This window comes from Rhincodon typus, chromosome 21, assembly GCF_021869965.1.
Source record: "Rhincodon typus isolate 14 chromosome 21, sRhiTyp1.1, whole genome shotgun sequence".
NCBI lineage: Eukaryota > Metazoa > Chordata > Chondrichthyes > Orectolobiformes > Rhincodontidae > Rhincodon > Rhincodon typus.
This window is the reverse complement of record NC_063352.1, coordinates 26,170,458-26,189,665: the sequence shown is the minus strand read 5'-3', so window position 1 is coordinate 26,189,665 and position 19,208 is coordinate 26,170,458. Positions and strand designations below refer to the sequence as shown.

Sequence of the window (19,208 nt, the reverse complement as noted above, 5' to 3'; positions counted from 1 at the left end):
CCACTCTTTCTGCTAGACCATTGGACAACAGATGGTAAAGATCTATCCTTATGTGTTGAATGTCATTGGACTTTAGGAAGTATCCAAATTCCCTGCTGGTAAATCATGTTGCACTGTCGGTGACCAATACTTCTGGGAGTCCATATATCAGAAAAGCTTGCAGCTTCTCAATTATCTTTGCTGAACAAACTTTATTTATGTCCAACCACTTTGAATGGGTGTCCACAATGACCAGGAACATTGAGCCCATGAAAGAACCGGCATAGTCAACATGCAACCAAGTCCAGGGTTTACCCAGCCATTCCCATGAATGTACCGGTGGTACTGGTAGCAATTTTTGTCCTTGTTGATACTTTGGGCAATACCCCACCAATGCAGCTATGTCAGCATCCAGTCCTGGCCACCAGAGATAGCTTCTTGGTAGCATCTTCATTTTCAAAACCTCTGGATAACCCAGGTGGAGTTCGACCAACATCTGGCAGCAACCTTTACTTGGGACAACAACCCTTGCTCCCCACAGTAATATGCCATCCTCCACACTGACCTGATCTTGCCAGGTCCAAAAAGGTTTCAATCTTAGTTGCGATGGCCCTTCTGTTTCCTCCATCACCGCCAGCTGTTTCAGTTTAGCTAGGGCAGTATCTTTTCCTGTCCACTATCGGGTATTGTCTGCTGTGACATCAAGGATATCCAGAAAGTTTAAAACCAAAATCAACTCTTGCAGGGGACGCACCACTGGTGGAGTACCCAATAGTTTCTCTCCATTGGGCCACCAGTGAGCCAACACTTTCCCGATACTGTATGGGGAGGAATCGCATGTCAACACTACTTCTCACTTCAGATCGTAGTAGTCCAACACCTTAGATGAGATAGCTGCTTTTTCATTTCCCTAAAGGCTGCTTCTTGGCTTTGTGACCATTTCCAAGGATAACTCCTTTTTAATAGCAGGTGTAGGGGTGCCAAGATGGAGGCCATGTTATGTATGAATTTTCCATAATAATTCATTAACCCCAGGAAAGACCTAAGCTCTGGTACAGATATGGGAGCCAGGCTCCTTTGATCGCCCTCACCTTCTCTTCCAGTGGGTGTAACCCAGTTTTGTCGACTCTGTAAGCCAAGTAGGTCACCTGGGATGCCTGGAACACACATTTTCTAAGGCGTACACCTGCCTGGGAGAAAAGTTTAAGCAGTATGACCAAGTTCTCCAAGTGCTCTTTATTGGTCTTCCCTGTTTTTGGTACGTCATCCAGATAAATAGCGACCTGGGGTAGCCCTTGTAAAATGTTCTCCATGGTCTGCTGGAAAAGGGCGCAGGCTGATGGCACCCCAAATTGCAGTCTTTATATTGATTATAGACCTTTATGGGTATTAATTGCAACATACTTCTGGGAATCCTCATTCAGCTGGAATTGCAGTTAGGCGTGGCTTATATCCAGCTTCATAAAGTACCGTCCCCCTGCCAACTTTCTATACAAGTCCTTTTTGCAAGGGATCGGGTATTTATCCAGCTCTAAGAAACGGTTTACTGTTTGCTTGAAATCCCACAAAGGCAAACTGAGACATCAGGCTTCACAATCGGTACAACCAGTGCTGCCCATTCTGCAAACTGCACTGGTTTGATGTTTCCTTCACTTTCCAGCCTCCTGATTTCCACCTCTACTTTTGCCCACAAGGCAAATGGCACCAGGTGGGTCTTGCAAAATCTCAGAATTGCGTCCTGGTCAATGTATAAAGTGGCTTTGACCCCTTTGATAGTCCCAAACTCTTCTTGAAATACTCCTGGGTATTTCACTAGTACTTCACTGAGGTAGCCATTTCCCAATTGAAAAATGTTGAGCCAATGAAGATGAACCTTTTTCAACCAATTCCACCTCAATAGGCTTGGGCCCAAGTCTTTTACTACATCAGTAGTAACTGCACCATTTGCTTCTCATAGGAGACCAGAACCGAAATCATCCCCTTAACATGTAATAGCTCCCCAGTGTATGTTCTCAGTCTGGCTAAGGTCTTGCACAAGCTTAAAGGTTGGAGTTCCGAGTGACTCTTATTAAAGACAGATTCTGCAACCACAGATACAGCTCCACTAATATCGGCCTCCATGGGAACTGGGCAACCATTTAACCAAACATTCAAATTTTAATTGGCTCCGAGTTGGGTCTCACTAAGTAATTTAATTGTTCCAACCCATATGTAGGGGAACTTTCCAGGGTGTGCACTCTCCTGGGTACCAGCCTCCATATTTTCCTATTCAAGTCAGGCCTTGTAGGACTCCTTTGCTGTCTCAAGTCCGCATACCAGCAGCAATTACAATATTTTCGAGAAGATTTGTAGCTCGAGTTGTGTATGAGGATGTAGACATGCTCGCTAAGCCAATGGGTTTGGTTGCAAATGTTTTGTCACCCTGCTAACATCATCAGTGCGCCTCCAGTGAAGCATCGGTGTTCCGTCCCGCTTGATATTTATATGCCTCGGTTTGCTGGGGTGGTTGGTATTACTTCGGTTCTGTTTTTCAGTGGTTTGTACACAGGGTCTAATTCAATGTGTTTGTTGATGGAGTTCCAATTGGAATACCAGGCCCCCAGGAATTCCCAGGCATGTCTCTGTTTGGCTTGTACAATTATGAATGTATTGTCCCAGTCAAATTCGTGTCGTTCATTGTCCATGTGTAGTGAGACAAGTGAGAATTGGTCATGTCCCTTGGTGGCTAGTTGATGTTCATGTATCCGTAGAGTCAATTTTCTTCCAGTTTGGCCTATGTAGTGTTTCTCACAGTCCTTCCATGGTATCTTGTATTTTACCCCAGTTTTGCTGGTTTTGGGTACGGGATCCTTTACGTTCGTCAGTAGCTGTCATAGGGTAGTTGTCGGTAGTTGTCTGATACCTAGGGGTCTGACTAGTTTTGGGGTCATCTCTAAAATGTCCTTGATATATAGTAGGGTCATTAATGAGTCTGGTTGTGTTGTATCTTCCTGTTGTGACCTGTCTCGGAGGTAACGACGGATTGTGCTTTTCGGGTATCCATTTCTTTTGAAAACTCTGTATAAGTGTTCCTGTTCTGCTTTGCGTAGTTCCGGGTTGCTGCAACATGCTGTAGCTCGTTTAAGTAGTGTCTTGATGCAGCTCCGTTTATGGGTTTTGGAGTGGTTGCTAGCGTAATTGAGTATCTGGTTCAAATATGTGGTCTTTCGACATACACTGGTCTGGAGTTCCCCATTGTTTATGTGTTCTACCATTATGTCCAGGAAGGGTAGTCGGTTGCTGTTCTCTTCTTCTTTCGTGAATTTTATCCTGGTAAGGATGTTGTTTATGTGTCAGTCGGTTTCTTCTATTTTTGTGCGTTTAATAATCACAAAGGTGTCGTCTACATATTGGACCCAAAGTTTGGGTTGTACAGTGGGGAGCGCAATCCGTTCTAACCTTTGCATTACTGTTTCTGCAATCAGTCCTGATATTGGGGATCCCACTTGTGTTCCATTGATTTGATTTGTTTGTATATGCTGTCATTGAAGGTGAAGTGGGTTGTGAGGCACAGACTTAGTAGTTTCATGGTGGTGTCCTTATTGATGTTGCAGTTGTCCTGGGCTGTCTGCTTACTTGATTCATCCAGTAGTGTGGTAATTATTTCTTTGGTTAGGTCGATGTTTGTGGATGTGAATAGTGCTGTTACATCGAAGGATATCATCATCTTGTCCTCTTCTATCCTGGTGTCCTTGATGATGTTGAGGAATTGTTGGGATGAGTGGATGGAGTGGGTAGTGTTGTCCATTAAGTACTTCAATTTCTGTTGCAGTTCTTTGGCAGTCTATTTGTTGATGTACCTGGCAGTGAGACAATGGGTCTGAGGGGCGCCCCTTGTTTTTGTGCCTTGGGCAGTCCATAGATTAGGGGTGTGTTGGATCCCTCTGGCTTCATTTTTTGGTCGTCTGTCTTGCTGATGTCTCCTGAGTTGTGTAATTTCTTCAGGGTCGTTGTAATCCTGTTTCCTAACTGTGGTGTCAGATCTATCGCCATCGGTTGGTAGATATCGGTATCTGCTAGGAATGCAGTAGCTTTTTCAATGTATTGGGTTCTATTGAGGATTACTGTCGTGAATCCTTTGTCCGCTTGTAAGATTACAAGCTCGTGTCTTTCTTGAGTCTTTCCAGGGCTTTCCTCTCTTCTCTGTTGAATGAGTTCCACTTTCCTTTTTTGTTCACTTTTGGGACTATCGTCTGTCTGATGGTCTGTTGTACTTCTTTCGTGAGTCCTTTGTACTTTAATGTTGATTCCAGCGCAGCCAGGAAGTCAGTGTTTTTGGCATCTCTGTAGTTATAATTCAGTCCACGTACTAGGACGGTCTTCTCAGTGTCCGTAAGTGGTCGGTCCAAGATATTTTTAATCCATGAATCGGTGTTGTCCATGTCATTGATGTGGGTGATTTTGGACAGTTTTTTCTTGGAGGTCTATTCTTTTCTTTGTTCTGGTCTTTTGTTGTTGTATGCTGATGGTTTGTTCCGGTGTGGATGTCCATTCCTGGTCGGTTGCATTGGCCCAGGTTAACAACCCCAATCAAGAACCTCATAGTTAAAGAGGTCCACCTGGTTCCAAATCGAAGCAGCAAATCTGACTCTCAGCAGTATATTCAATCACCATCAATTCAGCCTTAATCATGGCAAGTCTAACCTGGCTTCGTTCTCCATTGTCAAGACACACCCGGTCCCTTTTCCCCACGAACGACCTACTTTAACCATTTTCCTCTTGCCCTCCTTATTCTTAAGTCTAATAAAAAATGTGAGAAGCTCCTGGGTATCTATCAGCATCTGACATCCAGCAACTACAAAGCTATGCCACTGAAAATAATAAAAGCAATGTTTGCAATTGTGTAGGTAACATTTTCAGCAGTCTCAAAGTATTTCGCACAATTAATTACTGTTATGTAAACAAAGATGGAAGTTATTCAGTGCTATCAACACAAATGCTGTGAACACATAATTGTATTGCATTACAATTTGTCATTGGCACACAGTGCAACTGCTCACTACATCTTCACTCGATCAGTTGGTCACTGCTGATCCACTATCCTGCATAACTCCCTTAGTCCCAGGGGTTTGGATGTGGAGCAATTTGTTGGCTGTGTCCAGGAAAGGTTTTTGAAACAGTATGTGGTTAGTCCAACATGGAAGATGTCCATACTGGACCTAGTATTGGGAAATGAGCCCAGCCAGGTGATCAAAGTTTCAGTGGGAAAGCATTTTGGGAATAGTGACCATAATCCCATACATTTTTGGACACTTACGGATAAGGACAAGAGTGGACCTCAGCTGAAGGTGAAGGCCAACTATAACCAAATTAGGCAAGAAGTGGAGAATGTGGATTGGCAGTGGATGTTTGAGGGTAAATCCACAACTGAAATGTGGAAGTCTTTTAAGGACCAGTTGATTAGAGTGCTGGACAGACATGTTCCTATGAAAATGAAGGACAGGAAAGGCAGGATTCGCGAACCTTTGACAGGGGAAATTATCAGCTTAGGCTAAAAAAAGGAGCCTATCTAAGGTCTAAAGGAGCTATGAAATGTCCTTAGCCAGCAGGGTTAAGGAGAATCCCAAGGCATTTTATACATATATTAGGAGCAAGAGGGTAGCTAGAGAAAAAGCCCATTCAAGGATAAAGGAGGGAGGTTATGTGTGGAGACAGAGGAAAATGGGCGAGATCCTTAATGAGTACTTTACATCAGTATTCACCAAACAGAGGGACATAAGGGATATTGAGGTTAGGGGAAAGTGAGTGATACTCTCGGGCAATCAGCATAATAAAGGAGGACGGGCTGGGTGTCTTGAAATACATTAAGGTAGATAAACCTCCAGGGCCAGACGGGATCTATCCCAGGAGACTGTGGGAGGCAAGGGAAGAAATAGCTGGGGCCTTAACAGATATCTTTGCATCCCCTTTGGCGTCAGGTGAGGTTCCAGAGGACTGGTGAATGGCCAATGTTGTTCCTTTATTGAAGAAGGGAAACAGAGATAATACAGATAATTACAGGCCGGTGAGCCTGACATTAGTGGTGGGGAAGCTGTTGGAGAAGATACTGAAAGACAGGATTTATTCACATTTGTAAGCAATTGGACTTGTTAGTGATAGGCAGCATGGGTTTGTGCAGGGAAGGTCATGAATCACCAACCTGACTGAATTTTTTTGAGGAGGTGATGAGAATGATTGATGAGGGAAGGGCAGTAGATGTTGTCTACATGGACTTTAGTAAGGCATTTGATAAGATATCTCATGGCAGGCTGCTACAGAAGGTAGAGTCTTAAGGGATCGGGGGTGAGGTGGCTAGATAGATATAAAACAGGCTTGATCACAAAAGACAGAGAGTAATGGTGGAAGGGTCCTTTTCAGAATGGAGATCAGTAACTAGTGGTGTTCCACAGGGATCAGTGCTGGGACCTTTGTTGTTTGTAATATATTTAAATGATCTTGAGGAAAATGTAGATGGTCTGATTAGTAAGTTTGCGGATGACACCAAAATTAGTGGAGTTGCAGACAGTGAGGAGGATTGTCAAAGGATACAGTGGGATATAAATAGATTGCAGATTTGGGCAGAGAAATGGCAGATGGAGTTTAACTAGACAAATGCAGGTGATACTTTTTGGAAGATCAAATTCAGGTGAGAATTATGCAATAAATGGCAGAACCCTTAGGAGCACTGACATTCAGAGGGATCTAGGTGTACAGGTCCACAGATCCCTGAAAGCGGCAACAGAGTTGGATAAGGTGGTCAAGGCAGCAATCAGCATACTTGCCTTCATCGGCTAGGGCATCAAATATAAAAGCTGGTAACTTATGTTATAGCCATATAAAATTTTAATTTGGCCACATTGGGAATATTCTATGCAGTTCTGGTCACCACACCACCAGCAGGACATGGATGATCTGGAGATGGTGCAGAGAAGGTTCACCAGGATGTTGCATGGTCTGAGGGGTTTAGTTATGAGGAGAGTTTGGATAAACTCAGGTTGTTTTCACTGGAAAGATAGAGGCTGAGGGGTGACCTGATTGAGGTCTACATACTTATGAGAAGCATAGATAGGGTGGATAGTCAGAGGCTTTTTCCCAGGGTGGAAAAGTCAACTACAAGAGGGCACAGGTTCAAGGTAAGAGGGGGAAAGTTTAGGGGAAAAGTGTGAGAAAAAATTTTCACACAGAGATGATGGGTATCTAGAATACACTGCCAGTGGAGGTGGTGGAAGCAGGCATGTTAACACTGCATGGGGCAGCACGGTAGCTCAGTGGTTAGCACTGCTGCCTCACAGCACCAGGGACCCGGGTTCAATTCTACCCTTGGGCGACTGTCTGTGTGGAGTTTGCACATTCTCCCTGTGTCTGCGTGGGTTTCCTCCGGGCGCTCCGGTTTCCTCCCACAGTCCAAAGATGTGCAGGAAAGGTGGGTTGGCCATGCTAAATTCCCCATAGTGTTCAGGGATGTGTAGTTTAGGTGGGTTATAGGGCTGGGTCTGGGTGGGATGCTCTGAGGGTCAGTGTGGACTTGCTGGGCCGAAGGGCCTGTTTCCACACTGTAGGGATTCTGTGATTCTATGATATTCTGTGTAACAATGTTTAAGGCATACCTTGATAGACACATGAACATGAGGCAAACAGAGGGATAGATACCGTGCATGGGCAATAAGTAGCAGGTCTGAATAAGGAATAGAATCAGTGCAGGCTTGGAGGGCTGAAAGGGCTTTTCCCGTGCTGCAATGTATTGTTTTATAATTTAAATTATTTGGGTCTCTAATCATAGAAAATGCATTTCTACTCACCAAAAGTCTAACCATTATAATGGTAACAATCATTTGAAAATTTCAATAAGTAGAAGGTAATAATATTTTAATGAAGATTAAAAATAGACAAGTCATTAACGGCAGAAGAGCCTCCCTGAAAAAATTAAAGATTAGCGAATGAATAATCACTTCACAATAATCTAACAATTACAGACATGATCAGGATTCCCATTCTTTATCACCAATGTGATAAAAGGTGGTGCAATTTCTGTTGTCATTCAAAATTTGGACATACTGATTTTAAAATTCTGGATAAATGTTTTGGTGACTGATCAACCGTTTTGACCTCCCATTGACAATTCTTCCTGACAATGGCCATTTCTTGCTGCAGTTTGGTGGTTCTGCACATGCTGTGCATCATAGCAATTTTTTCATCAATGCTGCAGTAAATCCAATTGTCAAATAAAACTGAATCATGTTGTTGTATTGCAACTCAAAGTAGAAAGCTTGTCTGAGTTGCTGGTGTCAGGCATGTAGACAATGTGGCCTGCCCAATGCAGTTGACTGACCGTAGTCAGTGCCTGGATATGGACTTTTGGCTTGAGACGGAACCTTGACATTGAAGTATCAACCTTGCCATTAGATTTTTAAGATTTTGTGGAGACATCGCTAGTGATATTTCTCTTGGAATTTGAGGTGTCTGCTGTACATTGACTGTATCTCTGATACATACAGAAGGATAGGTAATCTGGCCAACCTGTACAGCATGAGTTTGTTGCCAGATTTGAGGTCTTTGATATCAAACACACAATTCCTCAGCTGACCAAAGGCTGTGCCTGGCACACTGGAAACCATGTTAAATTACACTGGCAATGTCTGCTCTCAAATAGCTAGCACAAAACACGGGAAAGCTAGTCATTCAATCAGAATCCAAGACTATCTTAATCAACAACTTGAAGACAATTCATCTGCCTTATGTCATTCCAACCTTATGATTATAAAATAAAGTCACTATAGTCTTACCAGACCATAGGGCTGCTCTCTTATTAGACAGAGATGACTAGTGATGGTTTAACTCAAGGGTCACCACACCTTAGAAGAGGGGAGAATCCTTCATGATAACCTCAGCTGATGAGGAAATGAACCCCCACTGTTAGTGTCACTCTGCATGGCAAACCAGCCATCCGGTCAACTGAGCTAATCTGATTCTCTTATGATTATTATAGATATGACAAATTGGCTAATCACAAACTAACAGCACACATGTACAATAATAATAATGCAATCATGGTGTACTACAATAAAAGTCAAGTTAACTATCACATTAATTACACTATTCCAACTATATCAATACAATCTTACCACATACACACCTTACTGCAACAGAAAACTATCAACTCACCGACATTTGCCAATGGAACAAAGAGCTACCGGATCTCCAACCACAACCACAAGGGACTGTGTCCTGGTGAGAACGGTATTCAGCATTCTATAACTAGAAAAGAATCCATACTCCAAGTCTTCAGTGGACTCCTCAAGGTGAGCATCTCTTCGTCTCACTGATGCTGGCGGTTCTTTGTAGGTGTGCCGTGTTCTGACTGTGCTTAGAAACAGGACTCGGAATTGTCTATCTGTAAACAGCAGAAAAAACAGCAACTTCTACAAATTTATTGCACATCAACAGGATCTGGAAGCAGTTCTAGTATACTTGTTATAAAAATATAACTTAAAAATAGATAATGGCTTTAAAGCTTTCAAAATAGCTCCAAACCCAGTAGGTGCTACAGAATGTTAAAGTGCAAGTTTGTTTAAAAGAACTGAAGAAATAGGAGCAAGTGTAGATTACATCATGGTTGAACTATTATATCAAGTACATTTTCCTGACCTGTTCCCAAGTAACTTGACCCATAAGTAACCAAATGTCTTCTTTCTCGGTCCTAAATATACTCAACTCAGCATCCATTCCCTTCAATTCACTTCACGTGATATCAAGAAATGGTGGATAGCACAGGGTACTTGCATGCTAAGCAGCAAATGCAGCATGCAATAGGACTAAGCAATCCCACAACTATCAGATCAGATCTAAGTTCTGCATATCCTGTTACATGCAGTCATGAATGGTGGTGTACAATTAAACAATTAAGAGGAGGTGAAGGCTCCACAAATATTCAAATCCTCAAAGATAGGGAAGCCCAGCACATCCATGCAAAAACTAAGGCTAAAACATTTGCATCACTTGTCAGCCAGAGGAGCCAAGTAGATGATCCATCTCGACCTCTTCCTGAGAGTCCCAATATCACAGATGCCTGCTTTCCACTATTTCAACTCAATCCCTGTGGTATAAAGAAACAGTTTAACATATTGGATGCCCCAGGCCTTGACAAAATTCTGGCAATAGTACTGTGCTCCTAGACACCTTGTTCAGTGAAGGTATAATAATGGCATCCATCAACAATGTGGAAAATTGCAGAATTCCAAGAAGCAGAGGGTTTTAAAAATCTAGAGTGAGTCAGGAAATGTTAGTCCACAGATGCCACATATAATCAAGATGACTAATTGGATGTTATTGTTTAATACGAGAAGAACTTAACATAAAAGTCACAATGTTATGCTTCAGTTATACAGGGCATCAGTGAGACCACATCTCTAATATTGTGTGCAGTTTTGGTCTCTTTATTTAAGAAAAAATGTAAACCCAATTGGAGGCAGTTCAGAAGAGGTTTACTAGTTTGACATCTAAAATGAGCAAATTGTCTTTTGTGGATAGGTTGACCAGGCTGGGCTTGTTTGCACTGGAGTTTAGAAGAATGAAGAGTGATTTATTGATGTATGTAAAATCCTGAATAGCCTTGACAAGATGGATGTAGAAAGGATGTTTCCTTTTGTGGGTCAAACCAAAATTATGGGATACAGTTTTAAAATTAGTGGCAACCCTGAAGAATCAAGATTTAGACACTTTGGAACTTTCTGCATAAGTAGATAATGAACAAGGACTCATTAAATATTTTTAATGTGGAATCTAAAACACAACAAATCAGCCATTATCTTATCGAATGGCAGAGCAAGTTTGAGAGGCCAAATAGTCTACATCATATTTCGTATGCTTATAGGGGATATAAATGACTGTCCTTGACATCAAAGTGCCCTAACATAAATTGGGGTCAATGGGAATTGGAGGAAAACTGTCTGCTGATTGGAATCATATGTAACCCAAAGGATGATATTTGTGGTTGTTGGAAATCAGTCATTTCAGCCACAGAACATGACTGCAAAAGTATGTTCCAAACCCACAACTTCTGCTATCTAGAAAACTAAGGACAGCAGATGCATGAGAACAACACCAACAACTTCCCCTGCAAGTCATATACTATCCAGACTTGGAACTATGTCACCATTCCATCACTGTCACTGGGTCAAATTCCTGGAAACCCCTTCTGAACAGGACTGTGCTTATTACTACACTCAAAGACTACAGCAGTTCAAGAAGGCACCTCACCACTACCTTCACAAAGATAATTAGGGGTGGTCAACAAATACTGGCCTATCCAGCAATGTTCAAAGTCAATGAAAATGACTGTAAAACCATATATATACATATATTATACACACACACATATTATATATATATACTAAAAAGGAAAAACAGCAAAACAAATGTATGTCCATTTCAAACCAAGTCAGGATAATTAATAATGGGGATTAGGAATTGGCAGAGAAACTAAACAAATGTACTGTGTCTGTCTCAGAGGATAATAATAATAACCTCCCAGAAATAATGGAGGGTCAAGAAACAATTTTGAATGAGAAATTACAAAATTCTAATATTGAGTAAAGAAAAAAACACTAAAGAAATGAATGGGTATGAAAGTAGATAAATCAGCTGGACCAGATGATCTACACCTTGGAGGTAGCTGCAGAGATAATAGATGACTACCTTTCAGGATTATATAGAATCTTGACTCTGGAATGGTTCCTGCACATTGGGAGGTTATAAGTGTAGCCCTAGTATAAGTGAAAGAAGGAAGAGAGAATACAGGGAACTACAGACCTGATAGTCTATTAGTCATGGTGAAAAATGCAAGAAACTGTAATAAAGGATGTGATAACAGGGCGCTGAGAAAATAATGGCGGGATAAGGGAGAGGGACTTATGGAAGTGAATCATATCTAATAAACCTGTTGGACATTTTTTGAGCATCAAACTAACAAAATAAATAAAAAGGAATCAGTAGATGTCCTAAAGAAATAGCTATCGAGAAAGGTGTCAAGGAGTATGAGGAGTGAATGGAAGTATGGTTTTGAGATAAAGGATCAGCCATGACAATGTTGAATGACAGAGTGGGCTAGATGGACAAAAAGGCCTACAACTACTCCTACTTTCTATGTTTCTTTGAAAATTAAAAGATGTATTTCTCTCTCCTGGTTTAATTATGCATGAGCAAAACAGTACAACAGAAGAACAGGTTAAAGTGTGTAGTCCAAATTGTAAGGTACAAATTCAAGATGTGGTAGTATTTATTTAAAAAAAGAGAAAAATCTTAGAAGGGTAGAAGGGAGGAATCTACTTAGTGTGTAAGATGGAATCACTGCAATGATAACTGAGCTGAGCAAGCATGAGTTTTTATGGGTAGTGTTAAGGAATGGAAAATGATTGAAGAACATAGCAAGAGATGAGCATACCCTTCTTGGTAGTAGCTATAAAGTGTCAACTTGTCTAAATGCCAAGGTTGAACAGATATTTTGTGTCGGTCTTCACAGTGGAAGAGACAAATAACATGCCAATAACTAAGGCTATTGAGGCTATACAAGGAGGCTATGGCAGGTAAGGACCTAGAAACGATCATTATCAGTAAAGAAGTAGTATTGGGCAAGCTAATGGGGCTAAAGATAGACAAGTCTCCTGGCCCTAATGGAATGCATCCCAGGGTACTAAAAGAGATGATAAAGGAAATAGCAAATGCGCTTGTGATAATTTACCAAACTCCGCTGGACTCTGGGGCGGTTCCAGCAGATTGGAGAACAGCAAATGTGACGCCACTGTTTGAAAAAGCAGATAGTCAAAGGGCAGGTCCTATAGGCCCGTTAGCTTAACTTCTGTTGGGCAGGAAGTGCTTGAATCTATAATCAACGAAGAAATAGCAAAACATTTAGATAGAAATTTTCCCATTGGGCAGATGCTACATGGGTTCATGAAGGGCAGGTCATTTTTAACTAACTTACTGGAATTCTATCAGAACATTTTGGGCACAGTGGACAACGGTTGTGGTGTATCTGGATTTCCATTTGGCATTTGACAAGGTGCAGCACAAAAGGCTGCTGCATGAGACAAAGGTGCACGGCATTGTGGGTAATGTATTTGCATGGATAGAAGATGAACTAACAGAAGGCAAACAGTGGAGATAATTAGGTGTTTTACTGGTTGGCGATCAGTGGCTAGTGGCGTGCCTCAGGGATCAGTGTTGTGACTGCAATTGTTTACAGTTTACATAGATAGTTTAGAGTTGGGGACCAAGTGTAGTGTGTCAAAGTTCGCAGATGACATTAAAGTGAGTGGTAGAGCAAAGTGTGCAGAGAACACAAAGTCTGCAGAGGGGTATAGATAGGTTAAGTGAGTGAGCAAGTGTCTGGCAGATGGAATACAATGTTGGTAAATATGAGGTCATCCACTTTGGTAGGAATAACAGCAAAATGGACTACTACTTAAACGGTGAAAAACTGCAGCATAAGCTGCGCAGAGGGACCTGGATGTCCTTGTGCATGAATTACAAAAAGTTGGTTTGTAGGTGCAACAGATAATTAAGAAGGCAAATGGAATATTGTCCTTAATTGCTACAGGGATGGAGTTTTAAAATGGGGAGGTTATGCTGCAGGTATAAAAGGCGCTGGTGAGGCCACACGTGGAGTACTGTGTACAATATTGGTCTCCTTGAGAAAGGATGTACTGGCACTGGATGGGGTGCAGAGGAGGTTCACTAGGTTGGTACCAGATTTGAGAGGGCTGGCTTATGAGGAGAGTTTGAGTAAACTGGGACTATACTCATTGGAATATAGAAGAATGAAGGGGAATCTTATATAAACATATAAAATCATGAAGAGAATAGATAATATAGAAGCAGGGAGGTTGTTTCCACTGGCAGGTATAACTAGAACTAGGGGGTATAGCCCCAAATTTAGGGGGAGCTGATTTAGGACTGAGTGTTGTGAATCTGTGGAATACCCTGCCGACTGAAGCAGTTGAGGCTACCTGATTGAATGTTTTTAAGGCAAAGATAAATAGATTTTTGAAGAGGAAAGGAATTAAGGGTTATGGTGACTGGGCAGGTAAGTGCAGCTGAGTCCATGAAAAGATCAGCCATGATTTTATTGAATGATGGAGCAGGCTCGACGTTCGAGATGGTCTACTCCTGCTCCTATTTCTTAAGTTTTTTATGTAACAAAGACAGGGTAGCTTTAAAAGGGATTTTAATTTGTATACAGATTAGAATAAGCAGACTTGCACATGCGAAAGACAGTAAATGTTTTGAGTGTGTCGAGAATAATTCTCTGCAGTAATAAATCCTAGAACCAACAAAACAGTAGGCTATAATAGAATTAGGAATGAGTAATAAGTAAGATTTAGTAAAATGTTTGGCAAAACATCACAACAATACAAAGTTTGATGCAGAGTTTGAAAGGGAAAAATGTGAAACAACTACACACATCCTGGATTTGGGCAAAATTGAGTTTGAAGCGATGAGACGCAGAGCGTCCATAGCAAATGGTGCAAATCTGTCATTAGGTAAAACGACAGAAGATGGGCAGGAAATGTTCAGAAAACTACAAACACAATCTTTTTAACATCTTGAAACAGCATGAGTTCGCCAACGACATGGACAACTAAAGAGGGAAGAGCTCACACAAAACTAAGCAAGCTTAAAAAAAAATGCAAAGAGACAAAGCACAAATCCCTACGAGTGGAAAAGATGTGAAGAGCAGCCCACAGTGACAAAACAGTTAGCATGAATGGCAAAAATGCTATATGAAAAATATCTTGACAGATATAAAAATCATCGCACAAACATTGATGTTTACATTAGGAAAATGAGTAAGAAAATATAGGCTCCCTAAAATTTGATAGCTGTTACATTGATAATGATAGCAAGAAAATGGTGCATGTGTTGAATAAATATTTTGCATTTACAGAACAGGAACAAGTCAACAAATGGTCAACATTCCAAGAAAATGATGACTGAATCAGGGACAGCATCTCAACAATATAAACAAAAACAAGGTAATTACAATAGAGAAATCTATGATGCCAAAAAGCAACAAATTCTGAGGAATAGTCGAGAATATTGTCAGATGGTTAGGACATGGACAAAGTTCTCTCGATTTGGTAACTGTTCCTTTATGTTGGAAAATTACACTTCTCCGGTCCATTATTGGAAAAAGATGCCAAATTTACACCAAAGCATTATGGACCAGCTCACCTAATATCTGTTTCTGCAAAGTTGCCGAAATCTATAGCTAAGAATATGTTAATTGAACATGCTAGAAATTATCAGAATCAGATAGATTTGCAAAAGTTGGTTATGCTTGATGGAAGAAATATCTTTAAATATTATTTATAAGCATGTCCAGAATGAATCTGATGAAATCTCTCATAACAGACTAGAGTTGATGCTCATGGAATTGAAAGTAACAAAATTGACCTAATTAAGAAATTGGCCGAGTACAAAAATAAGGGAAAGGGATAATGGACATGCACTCTAATTGGCAGAACTGTATCCTGTAAGGATCTCTGTTGAGCCTCTGCCTATAAACTCTGTGTATATGTGCTCTCCTCTCACTGCACCTGATGAAGGGACCGCGCTCCGAAAGCTTGTGATTTCAAATAAACCTGTGGGACTATAACCTGGTGTTGTGTGATTTTTGACTTTGTCCACTCCAGTCTAACAGTGGCACCTCCACATCAGGGTTTCAACAATTTACTGTATTCAGAAACAACTTACAAGATGTGATAATAAGTGACACCTCCAACTTCATAATGACCCAAAAATAGGCAGTATTGTTAGCAGTGCAAGTAGAAACACAAAATTGCTGAGGTATTGATAGATTAAGTGAATGGACAAAATTGGGTTTAATGGATTTCAATATAGGCAAATGTGAAGCCATATGTTTGGGATCAAAATTATGTAAATCTCGATATAGTGGAGGGATGAAAAGGTTTAAACATTCAGGGACATATGTTATTAGAATGTCAATGAATAGGTACAGAAAATAACTGAAAGGTTAGTGGAATACTCACCTTTATATCTAGAGGACTAGAATAAAAGAAGAATAGTTGGCTTTCACCCCAAGGATTTAAAATAAGTAGGTGAGAACATTTCCAGATGATTGGGACTTATACAAAGTTCTTTCTATTTGGTAGTTGTTTCTTTAGGTTGGAAAATTACTCCTCCTTAAGGAGGATATACCAGCTTTGAAGTGGATGAAACATGGACTTATGAGCTTGATTCCTAAATATTATTATCCATTAGCAGTACACTATTTTCGTTCTCTAAACAAAATGAAAAGTCTACTGCGTACTGAACATAATAATAGTTTCTTGTCTTGAATTATTGAAAAATTGTAATGCTTTGCTATAACAATTAATTTTGAAGTAAGTAGCGGGAACAAACTCTGGAAAAGACATACATGGTGTGATAATGAATAACAGTCCTACCTTTGACATGATGCTATTTCAAGAAAATGAATATCATAGGCAAAGGGGGCATGGCAAATTTGCCTAATTGAAAACTATAAATTCTGGTTGAGGGACTAGGTTTAGATACATAATCTGACTAACGCTTCTGCACAGTACTAAAATAATGAAGCAATGTTGACTTTTATCCAAGACAGAAGTTCAAGGTACTGCCTGGACACTTCAGTGGATTTTGTTGCAATTTGACACAGTAAAGAATTCCCTAATGTTCTGGTGAACATCCTTCCATCAGTCACCTAATTGTCTGTAAATGGGATCAGAGATAGTAGGAACTGCAGATGCTGGAGAATCCGAGACAACAAGGTGCAGGGCTGGATGAACACAGCAGGCCAAGCAGCATCATAGGAGCAGAGAGGCTGACGTTTCGGGCCTAGACCCTTCATCAGAAAAGGGGGAGGGGAAGGGGGTTTTGAAATAAATAGGGAGAGAGTGGGAGGCAGATAGAAGAGGGATAGAGGAGAGGATAGGTGGAGAGGAAACAAACAGGTCAAAGAGGCGGGGATGGAGCCAGTAAAGGTGAGTGTAGGTAGGGAGTTAGGAAGGGGATAGGTCAGTCCAGGGAGGACGGACAGGTCAAGGGGGCGGGATGAGGTTGGTCGGTAAGAGATGGAGGTGCGGCTTGAGGTGGGAGGAGGGGATAGGTGGGAGGAAGAACAGGTTAGGGAGGCAGGTACGAGCTGGACTGGTTTTGGGATGCGGTAGGGGGAGGGGAGACGTGGAACAATCCCTCTTCCGTACCTACACCGGCCCTAAACCCCACCTCTTCCTCCGTTACATTGATGACTGTATCGGCGCTGCCTCGTGCTCCCACGAGGAGCTCGAACAGTTCATACACTTCACTAACACCTTCCACCCCAACCTTAAGTTTACCTGGACCATCTCTAACACCTCTCTCCCCTTTCTGGACCTCTCTGTCTCCATATCGGGCAACCACCTAGAAACCGATATTCATTTCAAGCCCACCGACTCCCACAGCTACCTAGAATACTCCTCCTCCCACCCACCTTCCTGCAAAAATGCTATCCCCTATTCCCAATTCCTTCGCCTCCGCCGCATCTGCTCCCAGGATGAGGCATTCCACTCCCGTACATCTCAGTTGTCCTCGTTTTTCAAGGACCGTAACTTCCCCTCCTCGGTGGTCGAGAACGCCCTCAACCGTGTCTCCCACATCTCCCGCACCTCATCCCTCACACCCCGTCCACGCAATAAGAACCAAAAAAGAATCCCCCTCGTCCTCACGTACCACCCCACCAACCTCCGGATCCAACGCATCATCCTCCGACACTTCCGCCATCTGCAATTCGACCCCACCACCAAAGATATCTTTCCCTCCCCACCCTTATCTGCTTTCCAGAGGGACAACTCTCTCTGTGACTCCCTTGTCCGCTCCACACTCCCCTCCAGCTCCACCACACCCGGCACTTTTCCCTGCAACCGCAGGAAGTGCTACACCTGCCCCCATACCTCCTCCCTCACCCCCATCCCAGGCCCCAAGAAGACTTTCCACATCAAGCAGATGTTCACCTGCACATCTGCCAATGTGGTATACTGCATCCGCTGTACCCGGTGTGGCTTCCTCTACATCGGGGAAACCAAGCGGAGACTCGGGGACCGCTTTGCAGAACACCTACGCTCGGTTCGCAACAAACAACTGCACCTCCCAGTCGCGAACCATTTCAACTCCCCCTCCCATTCCTCAGACGACATGTCCATCCTGGGCCTCCTGCAGTGCCACAACGATGCCACCCGAAGGTTGCAGGAACAGCAACTCATATTCCGCTTGGGAACCCTGCAGCCCAATGGTATCAATGTGGATTTCACAAGTTTCAAAATCTCCCCTCCCCCTACCGCATCCCAAAACCAGTCCAGCTCGTCCCTGCCTCCCTAACCTGTTCTTCCTCCCACCTATCCCCTCCTCCCACCTCAAGCCGCACCTCCATCTCCTACCGACCAACCTCATCCCGCCCCCTTGACCTGTCCGTCCTCCCTGGACTGACCTATCCCCTTCCTAACTCCCTACCTACACTCACCTTTACTGGCTCCATCCCCGCCTCTTCGACCTGTTTGTTTCCTCTCCACCTATCCTCTCCTCTATCCCTCTTCTATCTGCCTCCCTAACCTGTTCTTCCTCCCACCTATCCCCTCCTCCCACCTCAAGCCGCACCTCCATCTCCTACCGACCAACCTCATCCCGCCCCCTTGACCTGTCCGTCCTCCCTGGACTGACCTATCCCCTTCCTAACTCCCTACCTACACTCACCTTTCCTGGCCCCATCCCCGCCTCTTCGACCTGTTTGTTTCCTCTCCACCTATCCTCTCCTCTATCCCTCTTCTATCCGCCTCCCACTCTCTCCCTATTTATTTCAAAACCCCCTTCCCCTCCCCCTTTTCTGATGAAGGGTCTAGGCCCGAAACGTCAGCCTCTCTGCTCCTATGATGCTGCTTGGCCTGCTGTGTTCATCCAGCCCTGCACCTTGTTGTCTGTAAATGGGAATGTATCTGTACAAACTATAGATGGTAGCATGGCAGGTCAAAAAGTGGTTCAAACGTCATAGAGGATTTTGGTCTTGTAAATAAAGGCACACAGTACACAAATAGGCAAGTTATGTCTCAACTAGTGTATGGTGTCTAATTCTGGATACCTCACTCTAGGAAGCCTGAGAGGTTTTAGACGGGGGAAGGAAAATATTTTCAAAAATGATTACAGGG

General features: G+C 42.5%; 1 protein-coding gene across 1 annotated transcript in view; it reads right to left on the bottom strand.

Annotated features, from left to right (window-relative positions):
- Positions 1-19,208, bottom strand: part of LOC109936213 (probable helicase with zinc finger domain) — a 198,378-nt gene that overhangs the window by 142,171 nt on the left and 36,999 nt on the right. Inside the window, exon 3 of the mRNA XM_048609707.1 lies at positions 9,160-9,388. Coding sequence (XP_048465664.1) covers positions 9,160-9,388 — 229 coding nt within the window. The remainder of the gene's footprint in view (positions 1-9,159; positions 9,389-19,208) is intronic.